The 23,141-nt window shown below is 52.3% G+C and overlaps 2 protein-coding genes across 6 annotated transcripts; one reads left to right on the top strand and one right to left on the bottom strand.

The window, feature by feature from the left end:
- Positions 1–1,352: 1,352 nt before the first annotated feature.
- On the top strand, positions 1,353–12,252 carry KHSRP (KH-type splicing regulatory protein). The gene is given in 21 exon segments (XM_037505202.2): positions 1,353–1,518; positions 1,521–1,624; positions 3,241–3,337; positions 3,982–4,020; positions 4,367–4,406; positions 5,261–5,310; positions 5,474–5,545; positions 6,334–6,391; positions 6,689–6,863; positions 7,064–7,162; positions 7,531–7,629; positions 7,728–7,830; positions 8,365–8,465; positions 8,570–8,714; positions 8,799–8,959; positions 9,047–9,156; positions 9,524–9,612; positions 9,714–9,914; positions 10,020–10,097; positions 10,193–10,353; positions 11,405–12,252. Coding segments are annotated over 21 exon segments (2,142 nt in total). The 5' UTR covers positions 1,353–1,367; the 3' UTR covers positions 11,414–12,252.
- LOC119240632 (adenylate kinase isoenzyme 1) lies at positions 10,769–22,990 on the bottom strand. Of its 5 annotated transcripts, none has more exons than XM_037505205.2 (7): positions 22,696–22,990; positions 21,044–21,243; positions 20,363–20,476; positions 14,001–14,195; positions 13,192–13,338; positions 12,751–12,844; positions 10,769–11,716 (listed from the first exon to the last, which is right to left on the bottom strand). In XM_037505205.2, exons 1-5 carry the CDS (start codon positions 22,754–22,756, stop codon positions 13,270–13,272), a joined length of 639 nt encoding a protein of 212 aa, XP_037361102.1. In that variant the 5' UTR covers positions 22,757–22,990; the 3' UTR covers positions 10,769–11,716; positions 12,751–12,844; positions 13,192–13,269. The 5 variants fall into 5 exon arrangements, with proteins under 5 accessions (XP_037361102.1, XP_037361101.1, XP_037361103.1 ...); XM_037505206.2 differs by lacking the exon at positions 10,769–11,716 and adding an exon at positions 12,101–12,342; XM_054693078.1 differs by lacking the exon at positions 10,769–11,716 and adding an exon at positions 12,107–12,159.
- Positions 22,991–23,141: the final 151 nt, after the last annotated feature.

Below are 23,141 nucleotides of genomic sequence, written 5' to 3'. Positions count from 1 at the left end.
AGAGTTGGGTTCCTGAGATCCTGGGCCCCAGAGGTACCTTGCCTCCTCCTATCCCCCAGCTATAGAATAGTAAAAGTCTGAATGATGCCAGGGTTTAGAAGAAAAGTTGACGGATGATGCCTGGGCTCAGAAGAAATTAAGGACCCAGCATAGGAGCTTGGAGTTCAGGTCCCATGTCCTCATGCAAAGAGAGTGTGGGATGGAGAATTAGGAGCTGATATCCCTCGGTCTTGGGAAGGAAGCAATGGCCCCAGACCTTGAGTTGGGGAGGGGAGCTGTACAGAGGAAATCCTGGAAGAGAAAGGGGAACTCTAGATCCCTGATGGAGAGAGGAAGGGGTGCAAAGAATCCCTGGATTTCCTCCTGCTCGTGCATCACCCCACCACAGGAAGTGCCCGATCTCCGAGACCTCAAGCAGGCCACGTGCCAGGCCTACCCAGCCAGGCTCCTGGGACACAAACCCAGACGTCAGTTCTGAACTCCGGCAGTCTGTCGCCAATGCCCACGTCGGCTGCCATTCACCCGGGCTCCCGCTAATCCCCTCTCGCAGGCGGGTAGCGGGCTCCGCCCCAATGCAGCTAAGCTTTCACTGGCTCCCACCAAAATTGGGCACCTTTATTTCCTTCGTCGTCATTTGCTCTGAGCGATGTCAGTCATCTTACACCTGCCCCCGGACCCCAGTCATTGGCTAAGAAGTCAAGCCTAGAAAAGGATTCTGGTTAAGAAGGCAAGCAAACCAGTCCCGCCCCGAGGCTATTCCCCAGAACTAGTCGGGGATTGGAGCAAATTGACTGCCAATCTCCACAAGGCCCGCCTTTTGCTTGTACTCATTGGTTCGCGGTCACGGCTCACCGGGTGCCCCGCCCAGCCCGTTCAAAGGGGCCTTTCGCCAAGCCCCTCCCTCCAGTCCACCTGACTCGCCGCAGGAGTCAATCCGGTTCTGAAGCCGCCCCGCGATTCTGGAACTCCCGCTTCATTGGGCCTCCCCCCTTCGCGATGGCCTCGATTTGCCCTCCCTGCGCCCTCAGCCCGCCGCCCATTGCCTTTTAGAGCTGTCGGTCACCCGCCACCGCCCGCCCACTACCTCTTTCTGCACTCCGATTGGCCGCTCGTCTCCAGAGCCCGCGATAGGTGTTCGGGGAACGCCGGCCGCCTCCTATTGGCCCAGCTCAGCCGTCCGTCACGCCGGCGGCGGGAGGGGGCGTCCGTCTCCCCGCTCGTCGTCTTCCCAGCCGCTGGCTTCCCAGAGTGCTCCGCGGCCGTGTGGAGCGAGGCCTTGTTCCCGCGTTGAGCCGCCGCCGCTGCCGCCGCCGCCGCCGCCGCCTCCTCAGCCTCAGCCTCCGCGCCAGGCCCGGCCCCGCCGCGCCATGTCGGACTACAGCACGGGAGGACCCCCGCCCGGGCCGCCGCCGCCCGCCGGCGGGGGCGGGGGATCCGGGGGGCCCGGAGGCGCCGGGGGAGGCCCTCCGCCGGGCCCGCCGGGCGCGGGGGACCGGGGCGGCGGCGGGCCCGGCGGCGGCGGCCCGGCGGGGGGGCGGCCGGCGGCCCCTCGCAGCCCCCCGGCGGGGGCGGCCCCGGGATCCGCAAGGACGCCTTCGCCGACGCCGTGCAGCGGGCCCGCCAGGTGAGGAGGCCGCGGCCCGAGGGGCGCCCGCGCGGGCGGCGGGGGGGAGGGGGCGGGGGTCACGTGCGCGCGCGGGGTCGCGGGAGGGGCCGGGGCCGCCGCGGGGTCACGTGGGGCGGTAGGCGGGGGCCCGCGGGGTCCCCTCGGGGTGACCCCCCCGGCGGGGGCAGGGGCGCCCGGGGTCCCCGGGAGCGTCCCCGGGGTGTGGAGAGGCCGCGCGCGCGGGGACCCGCCTGGGGACCCCGGGACCCCCCCGGTGGGGTGCCGCGGGCTTCTCGCTCCCGGAGGCGAGGCCCGCCCTCCCGGGGGAGGGTCCTGCGCGCCCCCTCCTCCCGCCGAGGCCCGGGGCTGCCGGCCCCCAGCCTGGCCCCGGCTCCTCGCGCGCTCCTGGAGGAAGGGGCTGGGGGAGCAGCGGTCCCCCCCGGAGCCGGGCAGTGCAGCGGGGCCCCTCCGCCGCCGGGGTGGCCGCGCGCTCGGGCGGAGTGGGGAGGAGGAGGGTGAGGCTGGCCCTCGGGTGCTCCCCAGACGGGAAGGGGGCCTGTCTCTGCGCGGCGGGGAGGGTCGCGCCAGTGTTTTCGGGCCGGATGACAACATGGAGTTGTCACATGCCGGCGTGGCTGACCTCCCCGGCTCGCCTGCAGGCCCGAAGGGGAGGAGGCTCGGGGAGAACGGAGGACTTTGCCGCCTTTCGGGAAGGGGACTGGCCCGGGCCGGTCGCCTCGCTCGCGGCGGTCCAGCCCTCCGGGCAGGGTGGGAGGCCCGTTAGGAGACGCCCTCTTCGGGCCCAGCGTGGGCTGCGGTTTTCTCACCCCGCGGTGGGGTAGGCTTCCAAGGTGCGTCTGAGCCGGTCACGCAGGGGACTGCCTTGGTTCAGAGACACCTACAGCTGGGGGAGTTGGTGCTTTGTGTTGAGGTGGGAAAAGGCCCGTCTGGGCATCCTGAGAGCTTTGGCTCCAAGTCAGTGGCGTGGAGGAAAATCCGGAGAGGTGAAAAGATAGAGCCTTCAACTCAGGTTGGTTTCTTTGGAAAAACTGGAGTAGTTTTGCAGACACACCTGTCTTAAGTTTGTTGATTTTGAGTTCATTGGAAGTTGTTCATCGTGTGTCTAAAATGTAGCCTGTGTTCCAAAAGGGTCTTTTGTTTCGGCCAAATGAAAATTTCAGATGCCTTGAAACAAAAACTTTTCCTGAGATTTCTTCAACAAATGCAAAGATTGCATGGCGAGAGCCATAAGAGGTAGCTGTGCTCTTCAGCATCCCAGAAGAACCAGGCTAGAGTCAAGCTGTCTGGTTCTCTGCCCTGGGTCTCCAGGGTGAGGAGGGAAGTGGCTGAAAGTTTTGGTTCGTGGACATGACCTGAGTGAGGACCCTTGTCTGCACCTGAACTTTTGTATCTTTCACCCCCAGATCCAAGTCTGCATAGATTACCTCATGGATAACTCTAGAACTCTGAGTCTTAAGACTCTTTCCAGAACAGTTGGCGCATCCCTAAATTGGGGAGGAAGCTACTCCCAGACCTAGTGGATTTTCATGAATCAGGGGTGTTCAGGGAAGTTGATCTGAGTGCCACAGAGGGTTGGTTTGGTAGTAATTCTGTGTTTACTACTTTATTTTTAGATTGCAGCCAAAATTGGAGGTGATGCTGCCACCACAGTGAACAACAGCACTCCTGATTTTGGTTTTGGGGGCCAAAAGAGGCAGTTAGAAGATGGAGGTAACTACCTGCTGGGAGCAAGTTCTGGGGAGTGAGAGTGAGGTGCCTTTGTTTGAATATGTTGGGGGTGGGGGGAGCCCTACTGCTGTTTGGTCTTTTAAAACCTCAGCAATCCAAGCTTTGTTCGTTCTTTTTGTTCAGTCTGCCATCCTGAGGTATCAGGTAGCTGAGAGGAGGGCAGATTAATTGTGACTGGGTCCAAGTTGTAAGTTTTCAACATCCTTCTCCCCCTATGGTAGGCTGGGGAAAGGCTCTCAGTTTTATTGAGGCCCCGCGTAAAGTGTAGGGTTGACTTGACTGCAAGTAGCATTACCTGCAGAAGCCAAAATGACAGGCTGGTGATCATTTCATCTCTTTCATCCACATTCCTTCCCTTCCTGGGGCAGATCTGGTCCTAAACTGGAAGGACCCAGTGTGTGGTCATCATTGTTCACCTATAATAAAGATCTTTTTTACCCTGGATATTGGTGGGATTAAGGAGTTCTGGCCACTTTCTGAGATTGGTCTCTTCTCTCCTGTCTTGGCTTTCATATTAGGGGTGGGGGAAGTGGAATGGTTTGCCAGGACATGTGGCACCAGCATCAGATTTGAGGCAGCTGTGGGTGGGTGGGTGCTGCATCTGACATATCCTCTCTCTTTCGCAGACCAACCGGAGAGCAAGAAACTGGCTTCCCAGGGAGACTGTAAGTCCCTTGAAGAGGGCAGCTTCAAGGTCTTTTAGGAACGGGGAGCTAGAAGCATGGAGCATGTGGTAGCTTCTCCTTATTGGCAGCTCTAGGTGTTCATCATCTGGGCTTCATGAGCTTTAAGGATCCCAAAAAACCTCCAAATTGGGGCAGAAACTCTCAGAGTGTATGTGTGCGTGCCGCGCACGGTCTGCTGTGAAGAGGGGTCTGTGGTGCGTGAGTGCTTAGAAGCCCAGCCTGAGGTGCTAGTTCCAGAGCGCTGCTGGAGAACCTTGGGGCCAGTAGTAGGCAGGGTCCCTTAAAGGAACAAGGCCAATCTTTCCTTTGGGTTCTCTCTCCACAGCCATCAGTTCTCAGCTTGGACCTATCCATCCTCCCCCCAGGTAAGTGGTGACTTGAGCATGGCATTTCTCTATCTCTCATTTGTCTCTACCTTCTCTTAGTCACTTGGGAGAGAGGTCTGTCTTGGGGCTGCACCATGAAAGGTTTTGTCTCCATTCCTGGTCACTCAGAGAGGGGACTGAGCAGCATGACTGTCTGCGCTTGGGTGTCTTCGGGGCTGTGGGGGTGGGTGGGGCAGTAGCTGGCAGGATGAAGGGTGGGCTCTGCGTCCTGTTTGCTGCCTGCATCGCGGCGGGCATGCTCAGAAACAGGCTTATCCCCTTGAAGAGGTTGTGGAAGAACCTTGATTTTTCTCTGCAAAAGCTGTTTCCTGGGAGCTAGTGGGACCTGGGAAGTTGTCCCGTTGACTTTAGTGAGTCTGATGAATTCTTTGTCAAGAACTACATTGTTGCTGCTTTTTTTTTTTTTTTTTTTTTTTTAAGTTTGGTAGTTTTGTAAAGTACAATAAAAATTACTTATTGGAAAATAAAGTGGAAGATAAAAGTCAGATTTTTATATTTAAGATGCGCAGATGTAAAAGGACTTTGTTAGATTGCTTTAAAAGTACCTCCTTTGCCGTGAGACAGCTAGGGTACAGGGGCCCAACTGCCCCAGACCAAGCCTCTTAACTCCATGAGGAAACCGGGGGGTGGTTGGTGACTTGTTGTGGCAAGAGTGAGCCTTGTGCTATTGTCAGGCTCCACTTAGGTCTTTGGGGACTTGGTACCCATGTCATGGAAAGCAAGCTGAGGGGTCAGAAACATGGCTTTGGTGGGCTTTTTCTTAGGCGACCACCTCTCACTTGTCCAACTTCTGCTTCCTCCTTGAAACTGACTTTCATTATTTCTCTTTGAAGGACTTCAATGACAGAAGAGTACAGGGTCCCGGATGGCATGGTGGGACTGAGTGAGTATAGGTCAGGGATGCCCATTCTCTGCCACACCTTCTCCCCCTTGGGGCTGTGTCCTGGGAGGCCCCACCAGGGGGCCTCCTCTCTCACTCCTTTCTGAATGGGTCAGAGTCTCAGCTTCAGCCCCCTTTTCAGTCTGTTTTTCTTCCTTCCACCTAGTCATTGGCAGAGGTGGTGAGCAGATAAACAAAATCCAGCAAGATTCAGGCTGCAAGGTCCAGATCTCTCCAGGTATGAGAACCAGGTTTATGCCACAATGGGAGCTGGTTTGGGCTTGTGGTCTTTGCGCTTTTTTTAGTAAACATCTGAGTTTTGCCTTAACTGGGTAAACAGATATAAAATGGACTGGTTTGTTGAGCCGTTTTTGTGTGCTAGGCCTGGCGCTGTATGTCAACTTGGGCAACTCCTTGTGACTTTTTGTCTGTCTTTCATTTCATAATTGGGGAGGGGGGCTGAGGTGGAAGGGCTAGAACTGCAGTCCGGAACCTCACTTCAGGCTTCTGCTCTGGAATATGATGTGAAATTGCTGCTTAAACCCCTAATAGAACACCAGTGGGAATATGGGGGGCAGGGAGAGTGGCAGAAAGAACCACTGTGCAACTGGGCCTAGGTGTCAACCCCAGGTCTGGCTGCCCTTCTGCAAGTGCCTTCCTCTCAGCGTTCCTCAGGACTCTTCTAATGCCTGAACTCCTTGACTATAGGGGGCGGGGGCTCGTGTAACTATCAGGGCTGGTGGAATGGCCCAGATTTCGGATCTTCTGGAAAATCCCTCTTTTACATCGTCTCTTTCCCTAAAACTTGCCCCCTCCCCCCCTTACTGGACTTCTAAGTTTCCCGAATCTTTTGGTCTTGCCTAGAGTGGCCTTCTGGGGTCTTGGGGGGGTAAGTTGAATGGCCAGAAGGCTACGTGGTGGCGGAAGTGGCTGGTGGTTGCTCTGGAAGTTTCCTCGTCTCCACGGAAGGCCTTGGCAGGCTCGCAGGCCCCAGACAGATGTGGACCCTGTTTCCTCTCTCCTCAGACAGTGGCGGCCTACCCGAGCGCAGCGTGTCCCTCACGGGAGCCCCGGAATCCGTCCAGTAAGTCCCCAACTGAGGCTGGGGTGACTAGGGGGATGGGTAGAAGCCTTCTTGACCCTTTCGAAAATGGGGGATGACATCTCGCATCATGCCCCTCAACGCCCTGCCCTCTCAGGAGGCTCCTGGCACACTGGTTTTCCTGAACCACCCCAGCCCTGCTAACTGGACCCTCTTCCTTGTCATCCGGCCAGACACAGACGTTGGCATTCCTTTCTTCCTTTTGAGCTGGGTGGGGCTGCCAGGCCAGGAGTAGGAAGTAGTCTTTTTCAAGTGACAGTGTTGTTCTCCCCTTCCCAGAAAAGCGAAGATGATGCTGGATGACATCGTCTCTCGGGGTCGCGGGGGCCCCCCTGGACAGTTCCATGACAATGCTAATGGGGGCCAGAATGGCACAGTGCAAGAGATCATGATCCCCGCAGGGAAGGCTGGCCTGGTCATTGGCAAGGGCGGGGAGACCATCAAACAGCTGCAGGTGAGGGGACAGGACAGCGGACAGAGACTTTCCAGCCCAAGAAAGTTTCCTTCCTGTGGTCCTATGGCCACACGTCCCCACCCATTGCTTTGCCCCAGAGTCTTACCCTTTTTGGTCTTACCCGACCTCCATCCCCAAGTACATCAGCCCTAAAAAGTCTTTGGGGAACTCAGCACTGACTGTCAACACTGGTTGTAAAGGAACGAGCTGGAGTGAAGATGATTTTAATTCAAGATGGGTCTCAGAATACAAATGTGGACAAGCCTCTGCGCATAATTGGGGATCCTTACAAAGTACAGGTGAGCACCTCCTGGGTGGGATGGTGAGGATTTCTGGCAAAGGGATGGTGTAAGGGGGGACAGGGGTCTGCATTTACTGGAGGTTTGTGTGAATGGGCCGAAAGTGGGGAGGTTTCAGGAGTGCCGATGTCGAAATTCGCCCTGAACTCATACCGGTGCTGAACTACCTCCCAGTTGTATGTGCGCAAACCAGAGGCCTGAATGCTGATCTGTTTTCTTGTCTGGAAAACGAAGGGTTTCTGTGTTGAGCGCAGCCTGTGTGTGCTGTCCTTAGTTTAGGCCCATGACCCCTGGGGACGTGGGAGGCAGGGGTGGAATACAGTGGGGCAGCAGCCTTGCCTGTGTGCCCACATCCTGTGTGTTTGCAGCAAGCCTGTGAGATGGTGATGGACATTCTCCGGGAGCGTGACCAGGGCGGCTTTGGGGACCGGAATGAGTACGGATCCCGGATTGGCGGGGGTATTGACGTGAGTGCGGGCTTCCCTGAGGAGGGGATAGGTGATCTCACTGCCAGCAGCTATGGGGACTGAGCCTTACTGATTCTTTTGCCTCTTTTCCTCCCTAGGTGCCAGTGCCCAGGCATTCTGTTGGCGTGGTCATTGGCCGGAGTGGAGAGATGATCAAGAAGATCCAGAATGATGCCGGTGTTCGGATACAGTTTAAACAAGGTCAGCGCCTAACCCAGGATATCAGCAGCGGGTGTGGGTGTGCTGGCTGACATTGTCCTCTTTGGGTCACCATTAGGGTCCTCAGCAGGCAGCTTGGACCTTGGTCGTCCTCTTTGTGGTGTCTCCAAGACAGGCCACTGGAACATGTCTGTCTCTGACCCCTGCTGTGGACGGCCATGGGGGAGTTGGTGACGGCCAACTTTTCAAGTTCCCACCAAGTGGCCTGTCTTGATGGGGCAATCTGGGGCTGGATCACAATACTCTGCCATAGCCCTGGGCAGCAAGCAGTCTCAACGCCGTATGTCTGCAGGGTGGAGGAATCCCTGTTGCTGCTTCTGGGGTGTCACACGAAGAAGGTAGTTTCAGCTATTGCCCTGCCTTAGCTGGTCTGCTTCAGAGAACTTGAGCTCATCTGCCCACCCCCTGAGTATGGTTTTGGTAGCGCAGCATCTGCCCTGAAGAGGGAGTATGACGGTGATGGAATTGCATTTCTCTTTTCAATTTGTCGTATTGCTGCCTGGGTGCTGACCTCAGATGACGGCACGGGTCCTGAGAAAATAGCCCACATAATGGGGCCCCCAGACCGGTGTGAGCATGCAGCCAGGATCATCAATGATCTTCTCCAGAGCCTCAGGGTAGGTGACGCGGGTCATGCTGGGAGGAGACTGGCCTGTCTCGGGAAGTCCAGGGACCAAACTGACTTCTTGCACTCATCCTCCAACTCCTCCATGTCTTGCAGAGTGGTCCCCCAGGCCCTCCAGGGGGTCCTGGCATGCCCCCCGGGGGCCGGGGCCGAGGAAGGGGCCAAGGCAACTGGGGCCCTCCTGGCGGGGAAATGACCTTCTCCATCCCCACTCACAAATGTGGGCTGGTCATCGGCCGAGGTGAGTAGGGCCCCGGCACACCATCCCTCACCCGTTCTCTCCTCCTCCTGCTCTCCCCTTCATTGCCTGTGGCACCCCTGGCAGGAGGTGAGAACGTGAAAGCCATAAACCAGCAGACAGGAGCCTTTGTAGAGATTTCCCGGCAGCTGCCACCCAATGGGGACCCAAACTTCAAATTGTTCATCATCCGGGGCTCGCCCCAGCAGATTGACCATGCCAAGCAGCTCATCGAGGAGAAGATTGAGGTGGGCTCAAGGATGGGTTCTCTGGGATCCCCAACTTGACTCTTCCTTTTCTCCACCACTATTGACCTTTTCCACTTCTTCCCTCAGGGTCCCCTCTGCCCAGTCGGACCAGGCCCTGGGGGACCAGGCCCTGCTGGTCCTATGGGGCCCTTCAACCCTGGACCTTTCAATCAGGGGCCACCTGGGGCTCCTCCTCAGTGAGTATTCCCCTCTGCTTCCTGAGGGATTTGGGATGGGAGGTAACATCCCCATTTTCATACACCGCCAGGAGGTCTAGTTCTGTGTTTAGAGGCACTGTTTGTAGGATCAAGCCCAGCTCTATCATATGGACACTCTGGATTTAAAAGATGGCCTAGATACCCATCCTTGTCTCCTCCTCATTCTAAATCCACCTCATACTCAGATGTCTGTCCAAGCCTGTTGGATCTGGGAGACTTACCTGTGCCTTTTGCTTTGCGGCCCCACCCAGGCAGTGACCTGGGACTGTGCCCCCTTTCTAGCTGCAGCCAGCCTTGCCCTCTTAGGGGTATAACCACTGCTCACATGTACCTCTTCCTCCTGCAGTGCTGGGGGCCCTCCTCCCCATCAGTACCCACCCCAGGGCTGGGGCAATACCTACCCCCAGTGGCAACCGCCAGCTCCTCATGACCCAAGTAAGTACAGCTGGGTGAGGGGGAGGGTGGCTCTGCATTTTTATGGGGGCAGGACAGGCTGGTTTCCTGTGCAGCTCCTCAGCCCCACTCCCCTTTTATAGATAAAGCTGCTGCAGCTGCCGCAGACCCCAATGCTGCCTGGGCTGCCTACTACTCACACTACTACCAGCAGCCCCCGGGTCCCGTGCCTGGCCCTGCGCCAGCCCCTGCGGCCCCACCTGCCCAGGGCGAGCCGCCTCAGCCCCCACCTGCCGGCCAGTCGGACTACACTAAGGCTTGGGAAGAGTATTACAAAAAGATAGGTGAGTGTGAGGCTGTCTCAGAGGTCCAGTTAGGCAGAGGCAATGGGGGCATCGGTACCCATGTTCTCATTCTGGCCTCTGAACTCTGGGTGCCACTTTCTACAGGCCAGCAGCCCCAGCAGCCTGGAGCACCGCCACAGCAGGACTACACGAAGGCCTGGGAGGAATACTACAAAAAGCAGGGTGAGTCAGATGAGGCCATAGGAGCCAGGACCAGGCTGCTCGCGCCAGCAGGATCCTCTCCTCTAATCTGCGCACTACCTTCTAATCCCCCACAGCTCAAGTGGCCACTGGAGGGGGTCCAGGTGCACCTCCAGGCTCCCAGCCAGACTACAGTGCTGCCTGGGCTGAATATTACAGACAGCAAGCCGCTTACTACGGACAGACTCCCGGTCCTGGCGGCCCCCAGCCACCACCCACACAGCAGGGACAGCAGCAGGCAAGTGGGAACTGCCACCCTCCTCCTCCTCCTTTCTCCTTCCAACCCCCGGCCACCGTCCATCCTGCCTTAGTGGGTAGCGCCGGAAATCCCTTCCCCTGCGGGGTGTGTCCTTGATGCCTGCAGCGGGGGCCGTGTGGCCAGAGGTCTCCGGGAGTCCCCACAAGCCGGGGAAGTATGCGCTGGGTCCAGAGGTTAAACGAAGAGGCCTCCCTCCGCCGGCCCGCTTGTTCCTGTGTAACGCTGTCGTGATGCTGGGGGAGAGCTGGAAACGAATACGAGGTGGAACTGTTGAACTGGTGGGTAGTCCTGGGGGTGGGGACAGGCCGGCAGCTCCGACGTTGGTCACCGTCCTGGCTGCTAACTCAAAATCTGGCCACTTGGGAAGAAAACAGCTATTTTTTCCCCCTTTCTGCATTACTTTTTTTGGGTTTTGTTCTTTTTATTTTATTTTTAAACCCATGATCTTTTCCCCTCATGTCCAAATGACTGTGCGTTGCAGGTGACCCTGGTGTGGGTCAGCCCCGGCTCTGGCGGGGGATGCAGGGAGCTGACCGAGGGGACCAGCTCCAGGGGCTCGGCCTCTGCTCTGTGCCCGCCTCTGTGTCCCGGTCTTGTCTGTGAAGTGGGCATGATGGTCGTTGCCACCTTCCAACCTACCTCACAGGGGTGTTGTGGGGACACCATGATCTGAGACTGTTGATGTTGTGATGTGCCGGGAGCCACCCACCTTCTTGAAGACAAAGGGCACCCCTCTCCCCTCTGCACCCTGAGCGTGCTTCTCTCTTGCTCTCTCCCCTTTTCCCCTTTCTGAGGACCCTGCTTCTCTCTCCTTCCTTGTCATTCTTTCTCCTCCTCCATCAGGGAGCCAGTCTGACTCAGCCGAGTTCCCCGGAGCACTTGACTAGACAGTTACCACTTGCCCTTCAGCCTGAGCTCGCCACAGGACCGGAGTGGGCGTCCAGGCCCCTCTGCCACTTGCCCCCTCTAGATTCCAGCCCCTTCTTCTCCCTCCCCGGAGTGACCAATTCCTATCTCTCCCTCTCCGCAGGCTCAATGAATCGAATGAATGTGAACTTCTTCATCTGTGAAAATCTTTTTTTTTTTTTTTTTTTTTTTCCATTTTGTTCTGTTTGGGGGCTTTTTTTGTTTGTTTAGATTTTTTTTCTGTTCGTTTGGCGAGAGAGCGATGGCCGTGGGGGTGCCAGGGAGCCCTCCCTGTGAGTGGCTCAGTGGTTGTGGCACAAGTGTGGCTGGGCTCTCGCTCTCTCGTTCATTCTGTGTCTCTCACATGCTTTTTTTTCTTTCAAAATTGGGATCCTTCATGTTGAGCCAGCCATAGAAGATAGTGAGAACTAAGTCTCTGCAAAAAAAAAAAAAATAATTAAAAATAAAAAACAGAGCAAAAGAAAACCTATAAAATTATATATATATATAAAAATCTCTATCCCCCCCAGCCCCCCAAGCCTTCATGAAACTGCCTCTTTCAGGGGAAAGCAATTTTCTCCCCGCCACCCTTGGCCCTTTTCATGTTTTTAAAATAAACTTTAACAAAGGAGAAAAAGTCACTCTTGCTATTTCTTTTCTTTTAGTTAGAGGTGAAACATTCCTTGGACCAGGTGTTAATATTGCAGGAACCAACTCCACCACTCCCCCCGCCCCACCCCTCAGTCAAACCCCCTTGGCCTCTCTGCTTCCCTTCTTGCTCCTCCTTCCACCCCCAGCTCGGCTCCCCCGCAGTCCCTCCTGTCCCCCCACTCCCAGGACTGGTCTGTTGTGGTTCATCTGTTTGAAAGGACATTGCAACTGAAAACAGAACAAAACAAAAAAAAATTGTATGGCAGTTTTTACTTTTTATCGCTCGTTTTTAACTTCACAAATAAATGATAACAAAACCTCCCCTCGTCTGCTGGGTGCCGTCTCTTCTCTTCTCTCCTCTCCTCCCCCGTAGTTTTGAAAATATTTGTTCTTTATAGATGTTGTAAAAGCCTGATAATGGTGATTGGAAATTACAAGCTTGTGTTGTGTTTCTGTTTTTGTTTTTTCTTATTTTTTTTTTTAAGAAAACAATTATAAGAGAAAATAGTTTTCTGCAGGCGCATTGTGCTTTCCTAACTCCCCGTCCCCCCCCCCCCCCATTTTTGGTTAAATAAAGTGCTTTTTGTCTAAAAACTGCGTCCTGTCCGCAGTTGTGTTTGTGGAAGAAACAAGTTGAGGAATAATAAGGCTTGATCAAGGAGAGTGGGGTGTGGGCCCCCAAAGATTACCCTCCTCATCTTGAAGGGAATAGCAACTGGGCCTACCACTGCAATCTGCCCCCAACTTTTTCCCTCTGGGAACTTGGGGAGCAAGGCACCCGGAAGGCTCCCTAAGGACAGGTGTTCCCATGGATGCAACCTGCACAGCAGCAAACATAAAACTGCCCCTGGGAGTTGCTTGGCCTCTTCGAGGAAGTGGTTTCAGTTCCAGTACTTGGTGGCAGACGTGGCCTCTGAAAGGTGAGGACAAGATGGCAGAGTGAATTGAGGCCCACTTGAGTCATCTGGCCCAGGAGGGCAGCCAGTTTGTGACATTTCTATGGCTGGAGTCCCTCATGGATTTAGGTTGAGTAGCGACACTTAGAAATCAGGGTTCACCTTCAGGATTAGGATGACAGGGCCCAGCAGGAGTCAGTGACAGCTGCCACTTCCAGATAGGTCCCTCCACAGCCCTTATCACCTGGCCCATAGTTGTTAGCAACCTGCTTGTTACTTGTGGGCCCGAGAAAGGATGCTGTCACCTCAGCTTTGTGGGTGGAGTTGACATAGAACCTGGATCTCCCCTCACCACACATCTTACCTCGCATGCTCTGCACTCCTTTCTGAGCCCTGTGTGGATTCTGGGGTGAGGGTAAAGGCAGAGCCCAGCATCTTCATCTCACTGCAGACTGTCTATGACAGAGCAGCACTTGGCAAAAATGTTTTGTGGAGTTTCTTCTGCCAAGATCTGAAAGATAAAGCAAGGAGTCAGTTCTAAGTCCCATTAGATCATTGCTCTTCACCCCTCCAAGGAGGGGAAAAGAGACCACAGGCATCTCTAATGATTGCAGGTGAAGAATCAAAAGGTGCAATCCCAGGTCCAATCGGTGTGGGAGGGAGAACAGATTGGGAAGGTTACCAGTCAGCCACACAGGCTGCCCAGAGATGCCCTCAGGACAGCCATGAGAGGGGTGTGCGCATGGGGCAGATAGCCCGCTCATCCCCATCCTTGGTGAAAGCTAGTTCCATAGGGCATCATCTCTCATCTCACACTCAACCCGCAGGCATGGGGCTCAGTAAAAGGTGTAGGGAAAGGTATCAGCTATACCTTTTAAGAATTAAGATACTCTCCTTCCACCTTGAGAATACATATGCCTGGACTTGTGATCAACAGTGGTCAATCTTATGTTTTGCAGATAACATTTTAAAGTTTAATGTTGCAGTTTGGGGGCCATTCCGTTTAGACCTTAAATGTCATTGCCAGGAGGCCAAACCCTGCTCCCTTGCTGCCTAATGAAGGAAATGGGAAAACCAGGGCCAGAAGAGTTCTGGGGCAACAATGTACTGTTTAAGCTGAATCTAGTCCCCCAGAAAGCCAAGGGGGCCAAGTGGCAAGCCAGGAGCACCTACATTCCAGAGCAGGTTCTTCTGCTGGTAGAAGGTCAAGACAGGCTCAAACAGGGTGTAGTGTGTCTCCAGGCGCCGGTGGATGGCCGACTCACAGTCATCTGCCCGGTGCTCCACCTGACCCCGGCGCAGCACTCTTTGGACCATCGTCTCCATGGAACAGTCAAACACCATGACAATGTTGGGGGCCCGGCCGACCTAAGACACCCACAAAGGAGACCAGGTGAGGAAGAAGCTGGGCCGAGTAGCCTATTCTTCCCACTATGTCCCTAGCACCCCTACCTGGCCCAGATCAGAAATTCTGGATTGTTCATAAAGAATGATAAAAGTAAAGAATAATTGGGCCCGAGTCCTTTTTTTTCATTAAATGAAAAAAGTGTTTGTTTCATGCGTTTGTGTTTTGGATAGGTACGACATCTTGCCACTTCACAAGCAAAGCAACGCTAACAGTGAAGAGTTCCTCACTGTTCCTGGCTACCCAGTGCCACCCTCCCTGCAGGCAGCCAAGTTATCTATGTCTCCTAGAGCCGTTTTAGGCACAAGCTGTACAAGTCAACAAGGGTTTGTTTGGGGTTTGTTTTTTTTTTCTACTTCTTAAAATACAAATGGTGAATGAAGACATTTATTCTTATTTCCTTAGTGGAGATAATTCCATATGTTGGCATATAAGGAAGTTCCTGATCTTTTAAACCAGTATATAGCAGTCTATTGTATAGATGTGCTGAGTTTACTTAATTGGTTCCTTAGTGATGGATATGTAGATTGAAGTATTTCTTTTAGGATGATTACAGCAGTCTTCACTTGCCTTCCTCCTGCCCAAACTTTACAGGCAGGTATAGAGTTGAAGCTTACCACTGCCCACAATCATTGCTCTGCCCACCCTGACTGGCCCCACCTTGGGGAAACCATCCTGGATAAAATCATGGCCACCCACTCAGAGCTCCAACTGCTACTTTCTCTAGAATTTCCAGAAAATTTTTTGATTTTTCATTAAGAAAACAAGTGGTATCCATCCCAGGAAAGCAAGGATGGCTCAATACAATTTACTGTATTAATATCTTAAAGAAAGGTCTTGTGAGCATCCTTATATGGGCTATGTTGTCTATCAATTGACAAAAAGGGTAGTTGACAAAATTCAGCATGCTTCTGGATTGAAAAGAAAAAAGCCTCAAGGACTGACAAAGATATCTCCAGCCAACATCTTAATGGCAACTTAGTCAGGAACAAAACAAAATTGCCCATACTTGCCAATATAACTTGGTAAGGTATAAGAGATTTAGCTAAGATAATGAAATTAAAGAAAGCATTTTAAGAGACCAGGATTGAAAAGAAGGTTTAAAAAAATGTCCATTTGCGAATGATATCATTATATTTCTGGAAAGCTCAGGAAAATCAACACACTGGTACAAAATGTGATGAAGACACAGGATATAGCACTAATACATGGAAGCCAGCCTACATGGACACAGAAATCACCATCTAGAAATAGACAACAAGGTCTCATTTGAAATAACCATTTTTTTAATACTCAAATTTTTTTCTCTCGATGGATAGAGTCTTAAAGAAAATCTTTAAGGAAAACTTAAAACATTCCTAAGTGACTCAAAAGAAGACTTGAGAAAAAGGAAGATATAAATGTTCTTGGATAAGGAGGATTCAACATTATAAAGGAGCCAAGGGCTTCTAAATTAGTTGAAAAATTTAATGTGATCCAAATTTTGTGTGTGTGTGTGTGTGTATACATATATATATATGTATATGTATGTGTATATATGTATACATATATATGTATATACACATATATGTGTTTATATATGAGTGTGTGTATTTTAGTGCAGCTGAGTTGATTATAACATTCATACAAAAATAAACAAGGGGTAATGGCCAGAATATAGGCAAAGAAAATGGATGGTGGGGCACGGAAAGGGCGTTCAGCCTTACTATAGCAAAACAAAAACTCCATGATTAAAACAACAGTACACAGAGGACAAACCGCATCTGAACTAGAATAGGAAAAGTCCAGAAATAGAGCCGAGTGAAAATGGAAATTTGGTAAATGGTTAGGGTAGTATCTCAAGTCGATGGAGAAAAATGCAGACTTTTAAGTCTATAATGCTGGGCTGCAATTTGGAAAAAGATAAAACTGAATGCTTGCCTCATTCCAAAAACTAGGTTAAGTTCCAAATGGATCAGAGATATAAATGTAAGATATAAAGCCATACAAGTCCTAAAGAAACTGTGGATGAACTCCTTTATAATTTAAGATTGGGAGGGAAAAAATGTAACTATGGCTCAAAATCCAGAAGCAATAACAGGAAATATTGATCAATTTGATAAAAATTTTTAAAAACTTACATGGCAAAAAGACACTAATCAAAGTCAAAGCTAACAAAAACTAGAGGAAAAAATATTTACAACCAAATCACAAAGGGCTATGCAGAATTCCTAGAAGTCAGGAAGAAGAACCGTAATCTGTCAGAAGGAAAAAGGAGCAAAAGCTGGGCCTCCTTGGTGGTACAGGTGTTAAAGTCTCAGCACTGTCAAGCCAATACCAGGCACTGCAGCTTGAGTTCGGTCCCCAGCCAGGGAGGTGACCCACATGGTGCAGCAGACCTCTCCTGTCTCACCTGCTGCTCCCCTCAGCAGTGTGTTTCAGTAGATCTGCCTGTTCTGCTTCCCCACTCTGTCTCTGGTGAACCCTCTCACCCCACTCCTGCACCTCTGGCCTACACCCCAGTTCTTATATTCATAAATAAATAAAAATAAATCTTTTAAAACACACACACAAGACACCATGAGCTAAGAGCTTCATGGGCTATTTTACAGTGGCCACCATCTGACCCCGCATGAGCTTGCCAGGACAGCCACCAAAAAGAACCACAGATTGGGTAGCTGAACAGAAATTCTATTTTCTCACAGTCCCAGAGGCTGGAAGCACAAGATCAAGGTGTCATCAGTCAGTAGGGTTGGTTCCTTCTGAGGTCTTGCTCTTGACTTGCGGATGACCTCCAAGTCCTCATCCGGTCATCCCTCTGGGTATGTCTGTGTCCTAACTTCTTCTTATAGCAACTCTAGTCAGATTGAATGAGGGCCCACCCTCTTTTACCTTAATCCTCTCATTTAAGACTCCATCTCTAAATAGGGTCTCTAAATAGGAGGTCCTGAGGTTAGGATTCCAACATATGAATTGAGGGGAGGGGACAGATACTAATGGCCAACAGGCACATGAAAACATGCTCCTCATCACATATTTCCAGAGAAATGCAAATTAAAGCCACATGAGATACCAACTCACCACTGTGAAAATGACCCACGTCTGAAAGGCGAGAAACAAGCATTGGCGAGGGTGTGGAGGAAAGCTAGGAATGTAGATTAGCCTCTACAGAAAATAGTATGGAGCGTTGTAAAAACATTAAAAATGAATCTACCATATAATCCAGCAATCCCTCTCCTAGGTATCTACCCCAGGAATACAAAGCAGTAATTTGAGAGATATACGCATGCCTGGGTTCCTCACAGAACTAGGTACACAAGCAAGTTGGAGTGAAGCAACCTAAGTGCCCAGATGAGTGGGTTAAGTTGTTCCATACACAGAGGACTACGGCTCAGCGATATGCCTATACATAAAAGGATGAAACCTTGCCATTGGTAACAACCTGGCTGGAACTGGAGTGCATTATGCTAAGTGAAATAGTCCGAAGAAGACAGACAGATGATTTCACTTACGTGCGGACTATAAAGAAAGCAAAGGAACACACACAAAAAAACCCTGAAGCAAACTCCAGATATCTGACGGCAGAAGAGGAGGGTGAAAGGTAGGAGCAAAGGGGGGCGGGCAATGGACTATGCTGGAGAATGATTGGGGCTTTGGTGGTGGGTGGTGTAATAACACACATGTGTAGAGGTGTGGACCTGCGCCCCTAAAACATAGTGTGGTAAACCAACACTGCAATAACATAATTTTCAAAGTTTGTTTTTATTTTATTATTTTTTTAAAGATTCATTTATTTATACAAGCACTGGGTACAGTCAGAAGCGCGGGAGGGTGAGAGAATTCACCAGAGCCAGGGTGGGGAACAGAACAGGAAGACTGACAAAGTACACTGCTGAGGGGAGCAGCAGGCATGGCAGGAGAGGTCTGTTGCACCTGTGGGACCCTCTCCTGGGGCCGGGGTTCGAACCGGCACTGCAGAGGCTGCACGCAGCTTCACAACCAGCACTCAACCGCTGTGCCACCAGGGAGGCCCCAAAGTTTGTTTTTAAATACATATTTATTTGAAAATGTTCTCCTGTGAATACTCTAATACCATCTTGTGCCCCACAAAGCTGACACTCTGGGAAAAGCATCAGCCCAGTTATCTGAGAGACCAACTCCCGTCAAGCAGATAACCTCAAACAGACACGTGAGTCAGAGGGGAGAGAGGGGGCTGGGGGTGAAGGGCGAGCTGGTACCCTCCCACTTAAATCCTGGACAGGTCCTAAGGCAGGGGCTGCGACAGATTCTACGGCTTGTAGCTCAATATCCAGGAAGCTTAAAGAGATCTAGAAAATTCTGTGCAAAGAAAATTCACTTTCCTAACATACAGCCCCATTTCTCTTTCTTTTTCTCACTTCTGTCAGCCACATGGTGCAAGGGGGAAATGCACGTGTTCTCTCCCTCTAAGCTTGCAACCACAATGCAAGTAGGAGTCCAAATGGCAGATGATGATGCTCGGCCTCCTTGATGGAGTGGGAACTGGGTGGAGAGGGGAACCCTGGCGAAGTGGAGATGGCACGTGGTTAAACTTTGGGCCTCGCAGCCTGACTGCCCAGGCTCAAGTCCTGCCTCCACCACCTAATTGTGGGGTCCTGGGCAAGTGCCCCCTTCCCTCTGTGGCAAAGTGGGGTGTCTAGAATGTTCTGGAAGATGAGAGATCTTCTGTGTAGAGTACTGACAACAGTGCTGGACGAGCATAAAAAGCTCAGGACGAGTTCATGCTGCTGTTGCCATGGGGACATACGTGCAGGCCCAACGTTGCCAAGTCAGGCAATTTGCAAGAGCAGTGGTGTGTGTGGTGTGCCACCTCCTGATTGTTGAAGGTTGGCCACTAATTCAGAAAAAGTGCTAAAAGGCTATTGAGTCCAAACCTAACGCATGAGAGGATCAAACGACACCCCGGCGTTGGGAATGCCCTGCTTCTGTTCTGAGATTTGGGGGCCACTCGCGGGGTCCAGGCAGCTGACACTGCTAGCTGGGTGCCTCCTTAAGGCCAGATGCTGGCCCAGGGATGACACGCATCCAGCTTTGCCCTCAAAAAACCCTCAAAACTCATTTTTCCCTTTAGCTTTATCACCATGAGCCTGACAGCATTGCTACAACGGAGGCATAAACACAGGGCAGGGCCCGACCTGGACACCCTTGTGGGACAGTTGCCCCGGCCCCATGACCTTGGCATGACTCTTTCAACCTGTTTGGGGTTCTCTGAAGGCACTCCCCTGGAATCTAGCAAGTTCCAGAGAAGCCTACACACCTCCAGCCTGTAGCTGTTTCTTTCCAGTTCAAGTCATTTCTCATTTCCTGCTCAAAGAGTATCAAGACAACCCACAGACACTAAGGCCACCGCAGTTCTTGAGCTCAGATGGGCCTTTGCATAAAGTCAACCTTGCCCAATACCAGCATGTGCCTCCTCCATCACTCCTCCATCTCCTCACTCCAGGGGGGCCTCCTCGACCACCCTAAACTGAAAGAGCCCACTCACCCCTTCAGGATGTCATTCTTTCTGTTCCTGGTACTTTCTGTCCCCAGAAATTTCACTGTTGCTCGGTGCCTGTGTATTGATATGCTGTGAGCAGGGACAGAGTCTGTCTTGTAAACTCCTAAGGACAGAGCCTGCTTTCCAGAACTGTCAGAGGACAGGGGTGTGGAAGTGTGGCCGCAGCAGGATTTATGTTTAGCCCTGGTAGGTCATGGCCCGCACCATCTAGGCCTGCGTCATTACACTCTGACATTTGCACAATGATGAAATTGCCTAATTATGCATATCACAGAGGGTGTCCCTATAAGACATGACTGTACAAGAACAAACAACTATATTCCATTTTTATGTCCCAGGATGATGCGAAGCCCACCTGCGACTCAGAGGGCAGGAACTGTGAAGGAAGACAGTAAAATGACGTTGTCGCTGACCTCCGGAGAACTCTCCAGTTCTTCAGTGAGGTTCTAGAAACTTCCAACAACCTATCCCTCGATAATGCAGAACTGCATTTCCCTCTTGTCATACCCCCCTTCCACTCCACCAGTCTCACCCCTTTGGATTGCCACCCAAGGTAGAGAGGGAGAAGAAGTGTCTTCCCGCCCTCCCCCCACACACCTGGGGGTCACTTACAATGCGTTCAAACTCCTTGGCCTGCCGCAGCTCCCGGGGAAAGCCATCAATGAGGAAGCCCGGGCTCTCTGGGTAGGACAACATGTTGTCACTGATCATATCTAGGATGATGCCCTGGGGAGGGAAAGGGTGGTGGGTGGTCTCAGTGCTAAAGGGCCCCTCACTGAAGTGGTTCCCTTGGCAAATTCTCTTCCTCAGTCTGAATTGAAACAGAATGTGGGGGAACACCTGCCCCACCTAATGCACAGATTCTGACACCTTAGTGTCCCCGGAAGCACTTCTGAGAGCTTGGGTCCAGCTCCTGTTTACAGGGCAGGTGTCTGCCATGTGCCGGGGTCTCATTTACTCATCGCTACCTCCTTATAGATAGGTGACAGGTCACTGGGGTGACCTTTACTTTGCAAGTAAGGAAACAGAGCAGAGAGGACAAAAAAAAAAAAAAAATACTAGCTAATTTAATTGAGTGCTTACGTACCAGGCACCCTGCCAAGTGCTTTATAGAGAATCATCCAGATCTCACTGTAGCACTTTGATATGGGCCCAGCAGAGCTCATTTCATAGAAAAGGACGTCACAGGCCAGGCTACCAAAGTAGGGGACACCCCAGGCCTCTCAGCTCTCACAGGGCCTTCCCTGGAAGGCAACCCCCTTCTTGCCTCTGTGCCCATGATCTCTCTCTCACCGTGGGTACCAGGAGCCCCTGGAGCATGATGTCACGGATCTTCTGGCCACGCCGGGTGCCCTGTTGGGCCTCCTGCCGCAACAGCTGGCCCAGTCCCACATGGCAGAAACCATACTTAGTTGCCATGTTCTTGCACTGGGTCCCTTTGCCACAGCCTGGGCCTCCCATCACGAAGATGATCAGGGGGGATTTGAGGATGTCTACAGGGAAGAGGGAGAAAGCAGGGTTGGTGCTTATAGGGAGTGGGGGATGTGATTTGTCTACAAATTAGTGTGTGTCCTTGGCTGACACTGGACACAGTTCTGCTAGAAGTGCAGGTCTGCACTTTTGCCCTGGTGTGTGTATGTGTGTGTGTGTGTGTCCATGCCCAGTGGTATATCCAGGCACAGCATGTGTTAGCAATATTGCAGGCTGCTGTGGATGAGGACATGAATTTGAGCAGGTCAGGCCCTCTGCTTGCATTGCCTTAAAACATCACAATGTGGGGCCTCCCTGCTGGTGCAAGGGGTTAAGATGCAACTGCAGCACGAGTTTGATCCCCAGCCAGGGAGCAACCCACATGGTGCAGCAGACCCCTCCTGACTCACCCGCTGCTCCCCTCAGCAGTGTACTTTGGTCAATCTGCCTGTTCTGTTCCCCACTCTGTCTCTGGTGAATCCTCTTACCCCCTGCACCTCTGGCCTGTACCCCGGTTCTTGTATGCATAAATAATAAATAAACCTTTAAAAAAACCACAATGGCCATAATCCCATTTTACAGATAAGGGAAATGTGGATCAGAGAGAGGTGAGAACTTGCCCGTACCCACAGACACATCCAGTATCATCCTGCCTTTCCTTCCTCCAGCCCCAGTGACCTCATTTTGGTCCCTTGAACTTAGCAAACTCATGCCTCCCTGTTGTTCCCTGCACCTGGGAAGTCCCTGCCCTAGTTCTGTCAGGCCTTTTAAAGTTTTGTCCAAAGAGCTTCCTCCTCCCCATCAATCCTGTGTCAGAATCCCATTTCCTCTGCAGCAATGGCCACAGTCAGTCACGATTTTGCCTATTTGCCTGTTCTTGTTAGTCTCCCCAACCAGACTCAACTTCTCGAGGACAAGAACCATTTGGGTCACTTGTCCCTGTATTTCTAGCAGCTGGCACAGCTCCTGACATATAGTAGCAGGCGAGGAACAAATGAATGTCCAAAGCTACCAGATACATCAAGAGTGCTGTAGCTTATGGTGTAATTTTGGTGTCTTGTTTCTCACTCCCTTTCCTTAGCCAACTTCTATGTATCCTGCAGGGCCCACCTTAAACTCTCCCTCTTCCCTAAGCCCTTAGAGCCTGATTAGGCTTCGCTTTCCATGTAGTATCTTCTGGGTAGCGGTTCTTATTTTCTGAGATTGTTTCCTCCACTATATTACGATCTTCAAGAGGATAGGGACCTGGTTTGAAACATTTACGATGGCCAGGCCAGAACACAGTACAGCAGGCGCTCGAGTGGATCAATGAATGGCTGAATCGTGAGCATGCCCAGCTGTGGTGCAGCCACGGTGGGGGAGGGGTGTGTGTACCCCCCCACCCCCATGCGATTCGGTGCCTGGGCCTTCCTCCTGCCCTCTGCAGACTCCTTCTCTCCCCACCCCCAGTAAGCGGGCCACCCCCGCGATGTTACCCTTTTCCTGCGGCCTCAAGGACCTGCCCTTCTGCGGCAGCTTGGACTCCCCCAGACCCATGCTGCCGGTGGTCTGTGGGGTGGTCGCGTCCTACCCCACCCAAGCCCTGAGCCCTCCTGGCTCTGCTCAACGTCACAAGGGCCCTTGGCCCGATCATTTTTCGGGACGATGAAGTCTCTGGTGCTGAAGGAGGAAATGAACCCCAAAGAGGCTCCGGTGAAGCCGCAACAGCATCGCCACTCAGAAAGCAACTCGGTTGCTATGGTGACGCGGCTTTCTAGGACTCATTTCCGGAGTGGGGTGGCGCATGCGCAAAGCATCCGAGAGCGCGTGAGGGTGTTTCTCCGCCCTCCGTCCCAGGATGCCCCGCGAGCCTTGCGTGGTGACGTCACGGGGGCGTTCCCGTACGTCTTGATTAGTTTACTAGCTTCTATATATTGCAGTC

The sequence above is a fragment of the Talpa occidentalis genome, unplaced genomic scaffold, assembly GCF_014898055.3.
Source record: "Talpa occidentalis isolate TD23 unplaced genomic scaffold, MPIMG_talOcc4v2.1 talOcc4.12, whole genome shotgun sequence".
Taxonomy (NCBI): Eukaryota; Metazoa; Chordata; class Mammalia; order Eulipotyphla; family Talpidae; genus Talpa; species Talpa occidentalis.
This window is presented reverse-complemented; position numbering and strand designations above follow the sequence as displayed.